This window comes from Uloborus diversus, chromosome 9 (genome assembly GCF_026930045.1).
Source record: "Uloborus diversus isolate 005 chromosome 9, Udiv.v.3.1, whole genome shotgun sequence".
NCBI lineage: Eukaryota > Metazoa > Arthropoda > Arachnida > Araneae > Uloboridae > Uloborus > Uloborus diversus.
In genome coordinates this window covers 59,212,404-59,230,855 of record NC_072739.1, presented here as the reverse complement: position 1 = coordinate 59,230,855, position 18,452 = coordinate 59,212,404, and the positions used below count along the sequence as shown (strand labels likewise).

At 30.6% G+C, this 18,452-nt stretch overlaps 1 protein-coding gene across 1 annotated transcript in view; it reads right to left on the bottom strand.

Moving 5' to 3' along the window:
* The window catches only part of LOC129230252 (microtubule-associated serine/threonine-protein kinase 3-like), a 102,427-nt gene extending 84,690 nt beyond the window's left edge, over positions 1-17,737 (bottom strand). The window contains exons 1-9 of the mRNA XM_054864653.1: positions 17,581-17,737; positions 11,964-12,289; positions 11,145-11,319; positions 9,751-9,824; positions 9,612-9,640; positions 7,287-7,357; positions 6,084-6,150; positions 4,605-4,686; positions 2,545-2,702 (exon numbers count right to left, since the gene is read on the bottom strand). Of these exons, the coding sequence (XP_054720628.1) occupies positions 2,545-2,702; positions 4,605-4,686; positions 6,084-6,150; positions 7,287-7,357; positions 9,612-9,640; positions 9,751-9,824; positions 11,145-11,319; positions 11,964-12,287 (980 nt within the window). The 5' untranslated portion in view covers positions 12,288-12,289; positions 17,581-17,737. The remainder of the gene's footprint in view (positions 1-2,544; positions 2,703-4,604; positions 4,687-6,083; positions 6,151-7,286; positions 7,358-9,611; positions 9,641-9,750; positions 9,825-11,144; positions 11,320-11,963; positions 12,290-17,580) is intronic.
* Positions 17,738-18,452: the final 715 nt, after the last annotated feature.

Genomic DNA, 18,452 nt, shown 5'->3' with positions numbered 1-18,452 from the left:
TAAACTACATAACCCAATCTTGAGTTAGAATCAAAAGTTAGTAATACTTTGGCATGCCTTTCTAAATTTCTGTGTTTAGTAATATTCTTAATGCAGTGAAAGGTTTGTGCTGTCTATAATCTTCATGCTTTCATAATGCATATAACATGATGTGGTACTTCAATTGATTTGTTTTTACCTTTGGCTCAACTGTGCCCTGAACAAACAAGATGGAGGCCTAATAAATTTAATGCTGCTAGATGAAGACCTCATATATTTAAAACTGAAAATCAAAAATTATTATTGCCAATAGTCACATTGCATTTATTGATCTAGACACAATATTAAATTAAATAATTGTTTCATCTGAGTAATTTACCAAAACATGATTTCCAAATTCTAAAGCAACTTTTGTTGAAATAAGTTATCCAACACATTAGCATTTCTGAAAATGCATTGATTTAACAATGCTTTGTATTAAAAAAAAAAAAAAAAATGTGCAAAATGTAATAATACCTGAAAGAAATACTAGCAAGATAAAACAATTATAACAGAATTTACAGAAACATTAACAAGTAACTAATGTAGGTTATTGAATATCAAATTTTTGGTTATACATTTTTGTTAAATATTTTTTTTAAACAGACCCAATATAACATTTTTTTAACCAGTAAGTATTACTTTAAGAAAATTTTAAGACTTTCCCCAATATATTTTAATAAATATAAAAAATTGTTTAAAATGTGCAGGTGAATATAGTGTGGTAACACAGAGTACGGCTTAAAATTTCCAAAATAAATTTTAAAGTCAAAAAATAAAAAAACTTTAAAAAAATTTCAAATGGCTGGAAATAGCACGCATAATTATCATTATACAACGAAATATCACAGAATGGCATCTCTAAAAAAACGAGTACTTCCATTAATAGTTCTGGAAAAACTTGAACACAGATTTAATTACGTAGAATTCTCTCCACACCTTTTCACTTGAAATTCCTCTCTGCCTTGCGGAATGGAAAAGTGCATAAGTTATGATTAGATCTTTTGAAATCCGATTAGTGTAGGTTACCAACCCCCCCCCCTAACCCACTTTAAATTTTGCAAATGAAAGAATCCAAGTAATTAAATTATAGGAACAAAGGAAAATGCAATTTTGTGCCATTTCAATGAATAAATTTAAATATTGGTAAAAATAAATTTGCAAATTTGTTCAGAACTGTAAAAAATCGGAACAAATATACTGTTAAGTGGGAGAGCAGACGATTTGGTTGAAAACCCGAAGTCTCCAACTGAATTCTGGGAGTTGGCAACTTTCAAATTCAATCGCAATATAACAGCCTACTAAATAATTTAATTAACTCAGTGTGAGTACCTCTGCCCTCCCCCCCCCCCAAGCAAAAATTTTATAATAAAATCATGCTGGACTAATGTATTGGAATAATCAAATTACTGCAATAAATATGTTGAGTTAAATAAATTCTTCATTTTACATTTTCTTCTAACACACTAAAGTACAAGTGTTACACACACAAGAAGTACTGTTATATCTTTCCATTACTTCATAGATTGCACCAGAAGTTGATTAACTTGAAATAAAAGAGTGAATAGTATTCAACTGTACTGGTTTTCAGACCATTTTTAAAAAAGGTAATTTTTCATTTTCATGTTATATACCAGATGTTTTTGTAGAGTTGTCAAGATTTAATTTTCCATTTTTTTGGGAATTCCATTTAAATTCAACAAATCAAGGCAGTATCGGAATGAAAGGCTAAGTCTACCCATTATTTATAGCTTCTTTGTTATCTTCTAGTAACAAATTGTTTGCTGCTACTAATTTTATTTTCCTATTAATTTTAGACAACTAAAATTTTCTGCACAATAGCATAAGACGCAAAAATTTACTCAAACAAAACAACTTGACAACATATGAGGTGGTGACAAAATTACAGGATACTTCAAAAGCTGAAAATCAAATGTTCAAGCGATGATCAAGAAATTTCTCAAACATTGTCTGTTTTATTCAATAGAAAATAATAATTATGAAATAACTCAGACACTTGTAATCTATTTGTAAAAACATATTTTCATTATTTATATAGATTGTTTAAATAAAATTACTTGCTTCTTATCTATTGGAACTCCCAGTTCATTAGTATTATTTTTCATAATAGCAGCTGGTTACGGTGGGAGATCAGATTGTTTATTATTTGTTAAAATTATCCTTGAGTGGCAACACTCGGTTGTTTATAAAATGAATAAGAATGTTTGCAATGATGTAGCTATGTTAGGATTTCGGAAATGTTACTTAAATGTTGCTATGTTAGGATCTCGCAATTGTTCATTGTTAATTAAATGTTTTTATTAAATATCAATTTGCCTTCGTCGTTCTAAACTTTATCATCACCTTATATCAGACAGGTTCTGTTACATTAAAAGTATTCCCCTACTTTGGATACCAATCATTACTAGAAATGAATAAGAAGCATCAAACTAATCAAAAGAATGTACTGAATCAATCTTTTAGAAAATAAAGTCTAAACATACATACAAGCAGGAAAATAATCACCTCAGACTACGAGATCTTGGACGTACAATAGGTGAATGTCGGCCATCTTCCTCAAGACCAGGATTACTTTCATTACTGCTAAAATGTGTATGAGAGTGTGCTTCATCTACAGGACCATAAGCTAACATGTGCAACTTCTCTTGAGAGGAACATTGTGACTGCAAATAAAATTGAATTTTCAAAACTTAGAGACAGAGTAGATCTCCTTTTAGGAATTAATTGACAACTAGAACAATCTAATAATCCAACATAAAATTTTGCATTTGAGGCAGTGAGAAGCAAAGTGATGTAAGGGCCAAGATTAAAAATTTGGTGATAATCAGTCCAAATGACAGGAGAACCTATCCTCTGTTTTAGGGAAAGAGATAGTACTAATAACCCTGGTGGGTGCTACTATACAGCATGGTTTAGAAAAATATTTCAATAAAAGCCTACCTAGAATCTGAACTTTAACATGTTTTACTTGAAACTTGAAAATGTCCACTTACATCTCTTTGCTTCTCATAACCTCATTAGTGAAAGTTGAGATGCTCTCTTTAAAGAACTTTTATCTTTACTAATAATTACTACTAATAATAAAGCTGAAAGTCTCTCTGTCAGGATGTCTGGATGTCTGTACCTCTGTGACGCGCATAGCGCCTAGACCGTTCGGCCGATTTTCATGAAATTTGGCACAAAGTTAGTTTGTAGCATGGGAGTGTGCACCTCAAAGCGATTTTTCGAAAATTCGATGTGGTTCTTTTTCTATTCCAATTTTAAGAACAAAACTATCATAAGATGGACGAGTAAATTACAAAATTATCATAACATGGAACCGTAACATGGACACAAGCCAATTGGCGAGATACGAAATTATCATAACGTGGAACCGTAACATGGGTACAAGCCAATTGGCGAGAAAATTCACCATACATTATTTGTAAATATACAGGCGAATATACCAAAAGACCGTTTAATTTTTCTATTATGGGCAAAGCCGTGAGGGTACCACTAGTAAGAAATAAAATTAAAAGATTTTTAATGCCGTATATCTAGAAGTCAATCAACATTCTTGTACTTTTTCCATGACTAAATATTAAAATATAAAATAATGTCTAATGATGGATTTAAAATTAAATTTTAACTTGCGCTTTATATTGCTAGACAAAAGGCTAGCAACGCTTAGAAACCATTTTAATCTCAGTTATTCTTTACTATAGTAAATAACTAATGATATTTGACTAAATTTTTGAGGAAAAAATAGATTAAATCTTAGAAGAGTAACAAAAATTCCCTGATATATATGCCTTTTCCTAAATCTTCCTTGAAAGGTTTAAAATCCCAAGAATTCTTCAGACAGATTGGCCAAGCTCTTAAACAACCACCTCGCCAGTCTATCCTATTGATAGTGGTTGACATTTCTGTTAAGAATGAAGAGAATAATTTTAAATGATACTGTAAACTATTCTTGTTCCTAAAGATCTCACATTACTAACAGCATAAAAAATCTCTAAATAATCAAACATTTAAAAGAAAAAATATAGCAACATTGAATCTATCTTTTTTTTTTTTTTTTAAATACAAAAGCTCACTTTTTTGCATTGAAAAGGGGAATCCTTGAAACTCAAAAACACATGTCAGCAGTTATCTGCAAATGTTTAAGATTTAATGTTGTTATATTTTCTTTTACTTTTCTGCACAAAGGTCATTCATACTCAAAAACCTACTCTACTCTTACTCAAAGACCTTAGGTTCATTGCACAATATTTTGTCCAAATGTAGAGTCTGCAACATGACACTTCTTTTGCCATAACTATTTAATTTACTGTTTGATCAGCATATTGTTTTATTTTGAGTTTGTGTGTTGGTAGGACTAACTCAAAATAAAACAATGTTATTTAAACAATAAATTCCATAGTTATGGCAAAAAAAGTGTCATGTTGCTACTCTACATTTGAACAAAATTCTGCAAAATGGCCCTATAACAAATATCAAGACATGTATAACAGCTTGCATCATAATATGTATCAAGAGCTGAAAAAATTCTTTTACTTTTGCAGCTGATGGAAAAAGAAACTTACAGAAACATTTGAGCTTCCAGGGGTATTTGTTCCATAGCCTGATGATGGTAAGGATGCCAAAGACCATCGGCGACCATCCACACTATTTTTGGCAGCACAAAAATATTCCAAACTTTACAAAACAATTAAAATTGTTATAAAATGCACTGCATGACCTAAATTGACTGATTAATACAATCGTAAAAGTTAGCAAGATACATTTGCTAATGTATCTTGGCTTTGGAATAAAAACAACTAAAATTAAAATTCTAATAGGTACAAAGTTTAAAAGTAGTGTTTCAGAATATTGTTTTTTTTTTTTTTTTTTTTTTTTTTTCCCCAAATTGAGCAATTATTTGTAACTATTTTGCTAAAAAATAGATTAATAAATTTTAAAAAATACCTAACAAACCAAAACAATTTATTTTCTTGAACAATATTGAACAATAAAAATGTATAATGTTAATTATGATAGAAATTATGAAGCTTTTAAATTTTAAACTAATTTTTAGGAGAAGATAGAAAAGAATTTTGTTTAAAGCTACATCCTAACACATTTTTAAACTTACTTTAAAGAATTGATTTTAAAATGAACAAAAAGGCAAACGTATTATGAAATAATTTGATTTATCCAATATGTGGAAAGTATTGCTTTCATTATTAAATTCAATTCTGCTGATACTCAATATATGAGGCAGTAAGAAGCAAAGGGATGTAAGTGGCAAAGTTAAAAATTTGGAGATAACCAGTACTCATGGTAGGTGAACCTCTCCTCTGTCTTGGGGAAAGAGTTAGTACTAGTAGTCTTGGTAAGTGCTGCTGTACAGCACGATTTGGAGAAAAAAAAATCAATGAAAGCCTATCTAGGAAGTTATCTTTATACGTGTTTTGCTCAAAACTTGAAAATGTCCACTTACATCCCTTTACTTCTCACAGCCTCATATGTGCTTTGTATTAGACCATGAAACAGTAAAAACTATAATAAAATTTAAATTATTTTATTTTTTATCTATATTATTTTACAACACTGAAAGTTCAATTGTTTAAAAAAAAATCAATATGGTTTAATATGATCTAAAATACATGAAAAATATGCATTATATTCCACTTATTCTTTCAACACAAGAAGCATTACAGTTGGCTGTAAGAACTGCTATTTAACAGATTCTGATTTCCTAACGGAAAATAGTTATTCAAGTTCTCATGTTATAATGAACATTTTTAGAAAACTTCTGAGTAAAGAACCATACAAATAATCAATAGACATCATTACTAACACCTAAAAAATATTGATCAGCTATGTTTTAAACAGCTGATTTAAACAACTATGTTTTTAAGAAGTTACATAACTTAAAACATTATTTAAACATTTGTTTTGTAAAGACAAAAATTTATCAACTTTTAATTCAACTCATTTACTTGATTTGTGTAATTAAAATTTGTATAATAATTCATAACTTAAACCATTTAACTTAAGAGATTATATACATGAAATATTACCGTTTCACTGAGGCAGAAATGGAGTGTTGGACAGATGGAACCGTTCTTAGTGTATCAACATGTGCAGCTAATTAAAAATTAAAAGAAAATTCATTCTAATGTTGACAATTCAAATGCTTAATAAAAAGCAAATGAAATTTACACAGCAAGACATGGACATTTTACAGAAATAGTTTTAATAACTTTTCAGAAAAAAAAATAAAATTTAAGAGGAAAGTTTGTTTTAAAACATCAATAGATTAATGTTATTAAACATTTATTGATTTTTGAACAATATTTAAAGAATAACACAAATATGTGCTGCATCCTGTACATATTGCTCAAAAAAGTAGTATACAGCAAACAAATGATTCAATTATTTGATTACTGTATTAACCCTTTGAATGCCAGTTTTTTCTTTTCAAAAAAGTTAAATTAGGGCATTAGTAAAAAATAAAGTAGGTAAAATTTGTATCTATTGATACAAAGTACACTAGAGTATCAGTGTAACCACAGAAAACCAGTGCAACATGCACTCCGCAAAATTTCAAGCTTATTTATCTCATAGGGCGTTTTGGAAATATCTGCTAGACATATATGTCCCATTGGGGTCAAAAGGGTTAAAATATTTGCTAAAATTATGACCTTTAACTGTAAAACACGCCTTGCAATGACACCGCCCACCAGCCATTTCATTGAGTATTCACCAATCACTGTGATGTCCTAGCGAGGAGTGTATTACAGCTAGAGGCTGCAACTTTAAACAACTGCTTTAAATGTTTCCTAAAACCTAAAATGTTGTGCAAAGTCGTCTTTCTGCTATAAATTAGCATCATTGCTGATGTGTCTTGTATCCATCAGTCTAGCTTTATATGTATGTAGGACATCAGCACTACAATTGCAACCATATTTTCCATATGATTTTTGCTAGTTATTATGTTCCTTTTAACAATAGTTTAAAATCACCACCTCCCAAATAACAGCAACGGATTCGGCACTTCATTTTTTGGTACTAAATTTGCTGAAGGATCATCAAGTTGTTGCTAAAAAGTTGCCAATTTATAGTTACTTATATTTGTTGCTATATTTTATGTAGAAAGTTTACCATCATTCGGCTGAAAGAGGTGTAAGTTCCATAAATTTCTCTTAGCAATGCAAATAATGTCTAAATATGAAATAACTGAATATCACTACAGAAAACTGAGTATTGAAATTAAAGTATACCTTGTAAAACAGGAGAATGACAACGTGGCAGTGTAGGAGAGGTATTACATATAAAGCTCTTGCGTGCTGACCTATAGGAAGTGAAGGATTTAGATTAAATAAAGTAACACAGTAAAGTCAGAACAAACAACGTACAAATTTGTGCTTCTACTTACGTTGTTTGTTCTGACTTTACTATTGTGCACAAAGGTATTTATTTATCTTAAAGTAACACAGTGTCCTACATGTTTAATAGAATGAAACTCATAAACAAAATACAGAAAGTTTTTACAGTAATATCAACCTTCCAAATTTAAAGTATGATTTATGTCAACTGATGTTTAATACTTAACATATGTTTTGACTTATATTTTTGTATTAAAAGTAATACAACATATATGTATTAAAGTACCAAATCATAGGCGGCTGGTGAGCAAAAAAAGTGGGGAACAAGAAAGGTATAGAGTTAGGGTGTGGTAACCCAAAAGTTAATTCCCTCTCCCCTATCTTCATAAGATTAAGCTATATGTTATTGGATTTCCACTTTATTAAGTGACCTCTGAAAAATGTGGATTTTGACCTATAAAATTGGGGCAAATGACCACCACAGATTTTCTCTTACCAATTAAAAGTTCTATTCTTATGAAATAGCATGAGAAAATTAAATTTTTTTGAAATTTTTATTTTTATGAAATAAATCAATCTACCTGTAAAAAAAACATTTTTCAATAGTTCATTCATTTTTAACTCTGAAAAGTCAGGGGGCAAAGCCCCTTTACTTTTGGAAGTGAGGGGCAGTCGCCCCCCCCCCCCCCCCCCCCCCCCCGTACGAGTCGCCGAAGTACCGAATGTTTGAATCTTAACCTTTTTGAGCAGGATCCTACCATGTATTGCTTGCTTCCCATCAAAACATCTCTTCACATCATACAAAATTTTCCTTTTAAATCTCTGTACGTAAAATAAGAGAGAAAGAAACTGAGTAGGAAAAGAAAATGAAATAGAGATAATTTAATTTCACAATATCCAAAGTATCTAGACAATAAAAGAGTTTTAATTGTATGGACTATGGAATTATTTTGAGAAATTGGATATCATACTTGATGGTAAATATATACTATGCAAATAATTCAGTTGTGATTATATTACTTCCACATGAGCACAGATCGCACATTGAAATATTACGAATTTGAAATGAGAAGGTAATTTCATTTTCAACGAGGAGACATCTGCGTCCATTTCAGTCATGGCTTTTACAGACCGACAAGTTTCTAATAAGCCTGAAACTGCAGAGTCTGAATGTCATAATCAAGCTGTCAGTATATGCTTGTAGTTTTGCCTCAGAATCGCCTTTGGGTGGAAGATTGTTAAGTAATCAGTTAGCATGAATATCACTCAATTCTGCTCTTATTTTGATATCTTCTTTGAAAAGGTGCCATGGTGGACTACTAAATTAGCTAATATATTTAGATTTATATTAAGATACTGGATATAGTAGGTAAAATGTCAACAGATTTCTAGCCAAAGAAGGAAAATATTCAGTTATCAATACTATTAAGATATTGATGGTTTAGTCTAAAATAGGCAATACCAAAGGTCATTGTTTTATGTTTTTCAAACCCTAGACTACCTGAAATCAGGAAAAATCCTATTAGAAAGTTTGTATATGCTTAGAATAATCTGTAAGAAGAGAACTACTTGTGATGTGATTGCTGATATATGCATGGACAATAGTTGGGGCAACCCTAGCCTGGCAGGTCACAATGCTGTGATTAGGATCTGTATAGCCTTCAGTCTTGCCAGGTTGGGGTTTGTACCAAAAATAGGTAGGTAGAATTTGTGCCTAATCGATTGTTTTCTATTAATATGAACAGAATATGTGTCAAAACAATAATGGATGATTCATTATAATAGGGTTGCACTCATTTTTGAGACTTAAAAATAAAATGTTTGTTACTTTCAACCCTTTCATTTATTTATCATATGGGAAGTAATCTTCCCACGGACCATGAAAGGGTTAATCGGAAAAAGAATAAAATAAATATATCAAGATCAATAAAAGTTGACTTTGAACATATGAGGAAAAGATTATATGAATTATGATTGATATTCTAATTAATGATGTGGATTTAATCTTAATATGCTTATGGAGAATACATCAGAATTAGAGCAAACAAAGAAAACAAATTTTTAAGTCAAGATTTTCAACAACAAAAAAGAGAGAGTGAGAGAATATTTGAAGGATATAGGATTTTTGTTTTGAGAACCAGGAATAAAACTCTAATAAAGAATAGATAGTAAATTCAAAGCAAAAAAGAAAAGAAGGAAGCAATTAAAAGATTATCATACCTTCCTCTTCGAGAAGCACCAAGGTCTTTCTATATAAACAAGAAAAATTAAATTAATTTAAAATCACTTAATGAAATAACAATGTAAACTCTTGTTTGATAAACCAACTAAACCAAATTGAACACATTAGAAACTTTACCATGCTAGCAGACAAAGACGGAGCAGACTGTCCCATTATTGAAGCTCTCATTCTTAATAAGTTGGATGGTTCAGCTGAAAATAAAGTTAGAAGTGATATTTGTAATCATAACTTGACATTTTAAAAGACACAATTTAGGGGAACAATATTTTAGATTCAGAAATAAAGTTAGAAGGAATAATTTCAAATCATCAAAAGTTTGCTAATACATAATGTGGATCTCCTTAACAATTTTGAATTCAAAATATAATTCTAACATTTTTCCATTTAGAAACTGACATGCTTTAAAATATGAGAAGAGATTTGTCCACTTCAGATTCCTTGACTTTTCTGAAAAAGAACTATGCTTCTTATTTATTTTTTAGCTGCGAATATGCCCTTTTAAACTCCATGCATGAGCCTATTTATTTCTCAACCGTTCAAATGACCTAAGAATAAATTCTGACCATTAAATTGTCCAAAGAATGTCCCTGTTCAATTTGTAAGCCGCTGTTCTTATCAATCTCCTACAATGACGGACGGTCTAGTCTAAAGAGATGGGGCTCCGGGTAAGAAAGGAATTTATTTGAAACCTCTAGAAGAATAAATTTTACCCCCTTATTCCAGTTTCTTTAAACTTTCATAAGCAAGAGTATACTAATGTGCGTCCTTTCTTTCCTTATCTCTCTTTAGTTTTCTTTAACTGAAAATTCTTTCACTTGCTGATGCTGAGTTTAACGATTTGCTGGTTACAGTGAGAGATTTTGATTCTTAGAGAATTTTTAATATTGACTAGATGGGAGAGAAAATTGGTGCCTCAGAAAATTGGCCGTTAATGGCGATGATTGCTCATAAAAATTTCATTATTTCATTGTTTTTCTTTTTTGTCAAAATATATATTGGGTACACGATTTGAAAGAATGGGCCTGGTGAAATATTGTGCCCTTCCATGGAAAACGGTCATTTTGTCCCACATATGACACCTCATATATATTTCATTTAAATAATACTTTAAAATATAATTGAATAATTGTTTTCTGCTTAATAAATTAAACTTATGAGTGATTTTTGATGCAAACAATTTTGTCATTGCCTTTTAAAATTATCACTTTTTAATGAAATATATGAATGGTCATGCCCAGGACAAAGGGTTGACTTTTTTGTTTAATAGCCCTATTCCACCTCATACTTTAAGCAATTGAGTTAATTCAGTAATACAAATGCTTCTGTACCAAATTTGTACAGTAAATTACAACAGGTAAATAAACAATGTATGGCTATACATTAGAATTTTATAACTTTTCGTCCACTTTAAAAGTTTACTTAGAAACTAAAGATGCTTTTCACTGATTTTATTTAAATTGCCAAGAAATAAAATGGATAAGACAAAATAGTTTAAAAGCTAACTGTCTTACCCTGGCTAGGAGATTGTTGTGAATGGGGACTGGAAGTGAAGCTCTCTCTTCGATAACGGACATCCTCTGAAATTTGACGGGCAATAGGTCGAGGTTTTCGGGGGAAAAGAGATAGCAAGTCGTCAAACTCGCAGGGCTTGGGAGAGATTGCAGGAGAAGATGCAGTCCTTTCCACCTAAAAATTCATTTTAAAATATTATGTCATATTTTGAGTTCATGATTAATTTTGAGAACATGTCAATACTTTCGCACATTTATTTAACAATTTAAAATATTTCAAAAGAAACCAATATCTTAAAAGCACAAAAAGTGAAAATATTCTTGATTATCAGTTATATCTGAATGATATTTTACACTTTTTAAAGTTGTTTTTTTCATACATATGTTATTTCATATTTTGCCAGCATTTAGCCGAAAGAACTTCTCGCTTCTCATGTTTATAAAACTAAGTTTATAAACATAACACTTTCTCATTAAAGCACAAAATACTATCCTATATAAAGATTTATGGTTTAAAAACTATCAAAAGGCTGCCGGGCCATTTCACTGTATTTTGTTCAAATGTAAAGTTGGCAATCTCACACTTTTTTTTGCCACAACTATTTAATTTACTGTTTGATTAGCGCAGAATTTTATTTTCAAATAGTCCTACCAACACACAAAATCAAAACAAAACAAAATGCCAATCAAACAGTGAATTAAATAGCTGTGGCAAAAAAAGTGTCGTGTTGCTGAAAGTACATTTGGTCAAAATACTGTGAATTGGCCCTACCCATGTCATGTAAAAAAATATAAATAACTGAAAATGGGTATATTTACATGGCATGTGTTTTCGAATTCCTTAGCAAGCTGGACAACTGTCATCACTTTCTTCACCTTTTCAGGATCATCCACATTGAATTTTGTCCTAAGATCTTCATCAGTTAAAGAACAAAACTGATTCAGAGGTAAATCAGAAGGAACAACTCCCATCAGTACTTCTTCGAAACGATTAGAAACCATAAAAGACCCGACGGTAGGACATGGTACATCACGCCATCTCTGAGGAGTAGCTCCTTGGCGAGACTGAGGAGCAGATGAAGATCGGTTTGTGAACGCTTCTCTCCGCGAATGGCGCCACTGTGTGTGCTCCTTCTCACACATGTCTGGAAGAATAAAGGGAAATGTTAAATACTAGAAAAAAAACCTACCATAGTATGATGGATGCCAGATTTGGGGGGGGGGGAAAAACATGTTTTCTTGAAAAAAAAATCATGAATATTAGTCAGAATTAATTGTTAATGAATATTTATTATTCATATCTGAACCTAATTACTTGATAAATTAAATAATTTTACTAATGATTAATTAAATAATTAAAAGTAAAATCTCATAATTTAATTTCCTCATAAAAAGAGCTTTCTATAGGGCAAATATTGTTAGAAAATCTTTAACTGCGAAAAAAGTACCAAAATTTAATAAATAGATCTTGGTAGCATGGGCGGATTTATGGGGGGGGGGGCAGAGGGGGGCAATGCCCCCCCAATTTTGCGAGGACTTTATGTAGTAACAACACATCTTCCAAAAATTAAAAAAAAATTACTATTATTTTTTCTTTTTTGAATAGTTCAGAAGGGCACCATGGGTGGATTTATAGAGAGGAGGGGGCATAGGGGGCAATGCCCCCCAGTTTTGGGAGGACTTTATATAGTAACAACACATCTTCCAAAATCTTAATACAAAAAAATCATGACTTTTTCTTTTTTGAAGAGTTTAATGAAAATGAAGAGAAAAGCGAATGTCCTTTTCTGATGGGAGAAAAGAAAAGGGGGAAAAAACGAATATTGAATACAAACAGTACAGCTGTCACTGGGGTGCTGAAAATGTGTCTAAATTCACTATTTTGGACTGAAAACCATTTGGGTAAGTATATGAATGAAAATATAGGCTAAACGAGCTATACATTAAGCTGCAACACTTATAATAACTGACGATTATTTTAACAAATTAGAACCTAAAGCAAAGGGGAAAAAACTCCCCCTCCCCCCATTCACGCTAACCGAACGATCTACTCGTAATGATTTGTGTCCACATTTCAAGTATATTTGTGCATAATATTTATGTTCTTAGTAGATTAATTGGTCTTTTGAGAAATTCTAAAAAACATAGTTCCCCCCCCCCCCCCTCTTTAAAAGAAAGAGAGAGAAAATAAATACTACAGCAAACTGAATAAATTTCAGTTATCTGAGCTTTCTGATTAAATGATTCTTTTTACTTAGAGGGAGAGTACAATTTTACTTACTTTATAAATACTGTTTTAAAAGTAAGGTAAGTCATAATCATCTAAGTCTAAGTGAGTCAGTCCTTGTCATTATTGAAATGTAAATAATTGAGTCATCAAAATTTTTGCAAAAAATTGCTGAAATTTTATAGAAGTCTATGAAAATCTAACTAAGATTGGTAAAATCGTAAAAATCCTTTAACCGTAAAAACTGACGAATTTTCGTAAAAATTACAAAAAATCAAGCAAAAATTTGCAGGTGGGCAGTTCTCAAAAGGTGGGAGCAAACACAGACTTCAACTTTGAAGCTTCAACACCAAATAACTTTCATTTTAATTAACTCTAAAATTTTTGAGGTAAATTATAATGCTGTATAGAGACAAGAAATGACATAAATTATGGAAAAAAAGCTCTTCAAATGCCCTTAAAAAATACTTTCTTTGCTAAATGGCACAATTTTGGACATACCAAAACGTTAACTAAGCAAATGTACCATTAAAAAAAAAAATTTTTTTAATTATTTCCATACGTTTCAAAAAAAAAATTAAAGGCATGAATCTTACACTGAATAATTTTTTGTTAATATTTTACACAAATAACAAAAGTAAAGACAGATTATTTACTTTGTAAACGATTTTAGAAAAAAGTAAGTTTGAAATTTAATGCATGTCCAAAAGTTACGATCTTTACAATGCTATTATTTGAGAACTAAGTATATGATGTTTTCGTTTTAAAGGTATTTATCGATCCTCAGAATCAGTTTTTAATTATAAGATAAATAAATACCTTTGTGCTGAATAGTTAAGTCAGAACAAACAACGTAAATTTGTGCTTCTTCTTACGTTGTTTGTTCTGACTTTACAGTTTTTAATTGTTTAAAAGTGTCTTCATAAGCTTTTATGCAGTATCTTAGAAGAAAAATAATTTTTCTTAAACATACATGTGAGATGTCCAAATGGCGTTACGATCTTGACGCCGATGATTCTGTCCGTTTATTTATGTTTTTATAATCCACTGTCTTCTAACATCAATAAAAAAGATTATTATAATGTTATCTTCTTTAATCCATTGGTATTTTGCATAATTACTACGTTACACATTGAACAATACATAAATTACAGTAGAAACATGGCTGGTTATGATCGAACAAAAGCCATTTTGCGCGAAAATCGCCAAGCAAATCTCCGTTGGCGACAACACAGTATACGATAAGCTAAAGGTTACCAGAGGAGGATTCCAGTTTGACAAATGTAGTTAATCGTCAGCTGCACCAGTTTTGGCGCCTTTATCACCTGCGCTAGCAATTTTTTTTCTTCCCCGCCGCTTTTATTATTTTAGAATTTTTTTTTCTCTTCTTTCTTTTAAACATAATTTAACGATCTCCAAATAGAAATACGAATTCTTTTTTCAATATTTTTTTTAGAATCGTTTTAATTCTTATGACATTCGAAAAAATATTCATTATTAAAACTGATGTCACTTTTTACATTCTTTCTTAAAGCATATTTTGTTTATTTTTCCTTTAAAAATATATATGTCGTATTTATTTGTCTCTATTTTTATTCCTTATTTGTCCCAATATATCAAACTACAAGTTTATATAATTATTTCCATGAAGCTTTTTTTTTTTACCTTTCATCAACTTCTTCAAAATCGTTCCAAAACTTTATTATATGTAAAGAGCAGTATGTATAGCCATTCAAGTACTTCATTAATATCCTCTTTATCATTAAATTGCAAAATTTAAAAAGTAGTAAATAAAATTTTCATTGGAAAAGTTAAAAATCAGATTAACAGTTGTCAAAAATGGTGAAACTTACATTTTGATGATGTCCAAAATCCGTTACCTACAGGACAACAATATCCAAAATGTGTTACCTACAGACTGCTAATTTAATTTGCTAATTAACAATTTTTACAAATACCTGCTGTCTTTTCATGTTCATATATTGTGTTCTAGGTATGCATACTATAGAATAAAAGCAAAATTGATATCAAATGTGAAAATTTTTGAAATTGCTCAAAGTTAACTTTTTTGTTCCCACCTTTTGAGAACTGCCCAGGTAAGAGTGAATTACAAACAGGGTCGAATTTGCCTATAAGATAAACAAGCTATTGCTTAGGGCCCTTGCTTTGAAGTGGGTCCCTAACTCCCAAAAAAAATTCATGATTCGTTTCTTAAAAAATGGAAATTGCTTGAAAAAACTAATTTCATTTGTAAGTGCTTGAAAACCTTGAATATTTGGAAACGCGTTTCTACAAACCTTAAATTTTAAAATTTCTAACAAACGGTAGAGGGGGAGGAATGCCAAAATATGTCAAATTCAGCTCCTTGCCACATCCTGTATTAAAAATGTAAAAATCATGGTTCTCACGTTTGTAACATATTATTTGAAATAAATTTTTGTGACTCACATGTTTCATATCTTGTTATTTATTCAATCCCGAATGCAGTATTTTGGAAATTCTTTTGTATTTATTGCTTTTATCTTACTTCTTCTGCATATTGTCTATCTGTTTAGCACGGGAAAAAATATACACTACTTCTATTTCTTTTCGTTTTCTGCCCCACTTGCAACTGAAGAAAAGTTGTTGTCATGAGAAACCTATGGTTTCTTTTTTCTTTTAAATTTAAAATAGCTATTTCTCACAAAGTTAGAACAGGACTGTAAAAGTTTACAATCAAGTACTAAAATATCAGAGACTGGAAAGTACAAATGCAGTGCGTTAAATAATTTTATTTATTCTAGAGTTCGTGAAAATAATTAGATAAGTCTTTGAAAATCCTAAGCAAAGTGGGCTCCAATTACTTCTACTGCATATTGTTAATCTGTTTAGCCAGAGAAAAAAATGATACACTACCTCTATTCCTTTTCGTTTTCTGCACTACTTATAATTAAAATAAGCTTGTTGTAATGAGAAATCTATAGTTAATTTTTTCATTCAAACTTAAAATGGCTGTTTCTTACAAAGTTAGAACAATACTGTACAACTGTATAATCTTTATCAATTTCTATGTCTATCCAATTAACCTTTATAAGGTTTCAAAATGCAGAATTTTATATCCATTTCACAAAATTTCCTCCGGGGGAAAAACCCCAGCTCCCTAAAATTGGAGATATTCTATTTCCCACTTAAAAGGGAGCCCTGCGTTGCTCTCTTGATACCAGCTCCCTCTCTTAAGGTCAATTCAAAAAGGACAGCATGAAAACACACATTAATGAAAACGACACACAAAAAAGTAAACATGGACTTATGCATCACAGGAAACACACAAAAACATGGGAGTGGGGGGCAATAAAAATGTTGCTAAAAAAAAATCCCCCCCCCCCCCAGGAACTCAGTCCTAAATCCGCCTATGGGGTAGAAATGAATAATCAAAGAAATAATTTACTGTGAGAGTTAAGACATGTTAATAAGTAGCTAACCAAGAATAAAATCTTGTAATTAAATTTCCTCTATAGCTTTCTGTGAAAAAAATAAGACATAAAAATATAATTAAAATCAAATATTCTGACCATAGAAAGTAGGATTTTGCAGTATCTGCAAAAGAATCACAAGTTTGATGTACATTTCACAATTTTAAAATAATCATAAGACCAACATATTTTGTTTTTCAGAAGAATGATGGTTCACAATCAATTAAAAGTAAAGAGATACTGGACATGTAGTAACTTACAAATTTTAATTAAAGGAATTGCAAGAAAAAAAAATGATAAGCTATTGATTCTAAATTAGTTTTGTAAAAACTATGACCATTTTTTACTAAAGCAAACTAATGTCTCGTAGCTAACTATTCAAAGGTCATATTCTTTTTTTGTTTTTTCCCCTTTTTTGACATTTTAATCAAAGTACAGAAAAAAAAATCTTTCACCTATAATTGAACATTAAAAAAGCAATCTCTGCATTAAACATGAAGGCGAGGTAATTATTATGTACAATAGGCATATTGTGAAAAAGTTAAATTTAAAAAACAATAACAAACATCGATATAAAAACATTTAAAACAACACTGAGATTTCAACAACAAAAATCTGTAAACATTCAGATAAGAGATGAAAAATGAAAGAAATAAAAGAATCAGTCAATTCGTAGAGAAAATGTGTTCACTTTAATAAAAATCTGAAATGCATACACATATACAGGCTAGGATTTAGAAAAAATCATAATACTAACCTTATACAATAAGGTTAACAGGCCAAGAAGAAAACTTTGAGACCATGAACATCTGATTCTCCACCCAACACTCAAATGAGGATAACATCCTCATTTTCCAAACATAATTTACCATATTTCTCGCTACATTGTTAGCAGAAAAATTAAGAATCGCACTCTCCTAACCACATAATGGAAAACATGAAAACAACGAAAACCCCTGAGGATCGATAAAATAAGCCATTGCCATTCATAGCAGAGCTAAAAGCATGCACAAGAAAGCTTTGTTCTGGAACTAATGAAAACCAAGGTCGAAATTGAACTTTTCAGTAAAATTTTTTGTTAAATTGACAGAAGTCCTTTTTAATTACCTACCTTATTTATTAATTTATTTGCCGATTGCCGATCAAATGCTTAAAATCATTGATCAAAATTTACGATTATGGGAGAGGCGAAAACAAAAGGGATAAATTAAGAGTTTTCAGCACCGATAATATCTAGAAAATATGATTAAAGGGATAAATGCTTCGTTCATATCATTTCTGATGAGATTTTTTTTTTTTTTTTTTTTTTTTTTTGGAGCAATCACATTGCTTATTCACAACTCCAGAGCTCGAATACGCTACCTTGCGGTGATTAACAATACTGAAGAAAAAGGTAAAACATTCCATTCCACGTGTTTTCTTCGGGGTAAATAAGAGGCTTCAGACAGTTTGTAATGGAATGTAATTTCAGAAGAATAGAAAAGAAAGCTTCCCACAAACAAGATGAAAAATTATTGTCATTCAGCTCAAAGCAAGTTATAAGTTACGGCATTTGTTTGTTTTACCTTTTTCATCCACCATTAGACAGTGGCTGCAGTGCCCTCTATAGTTTATTGGAGTTCCGAATTG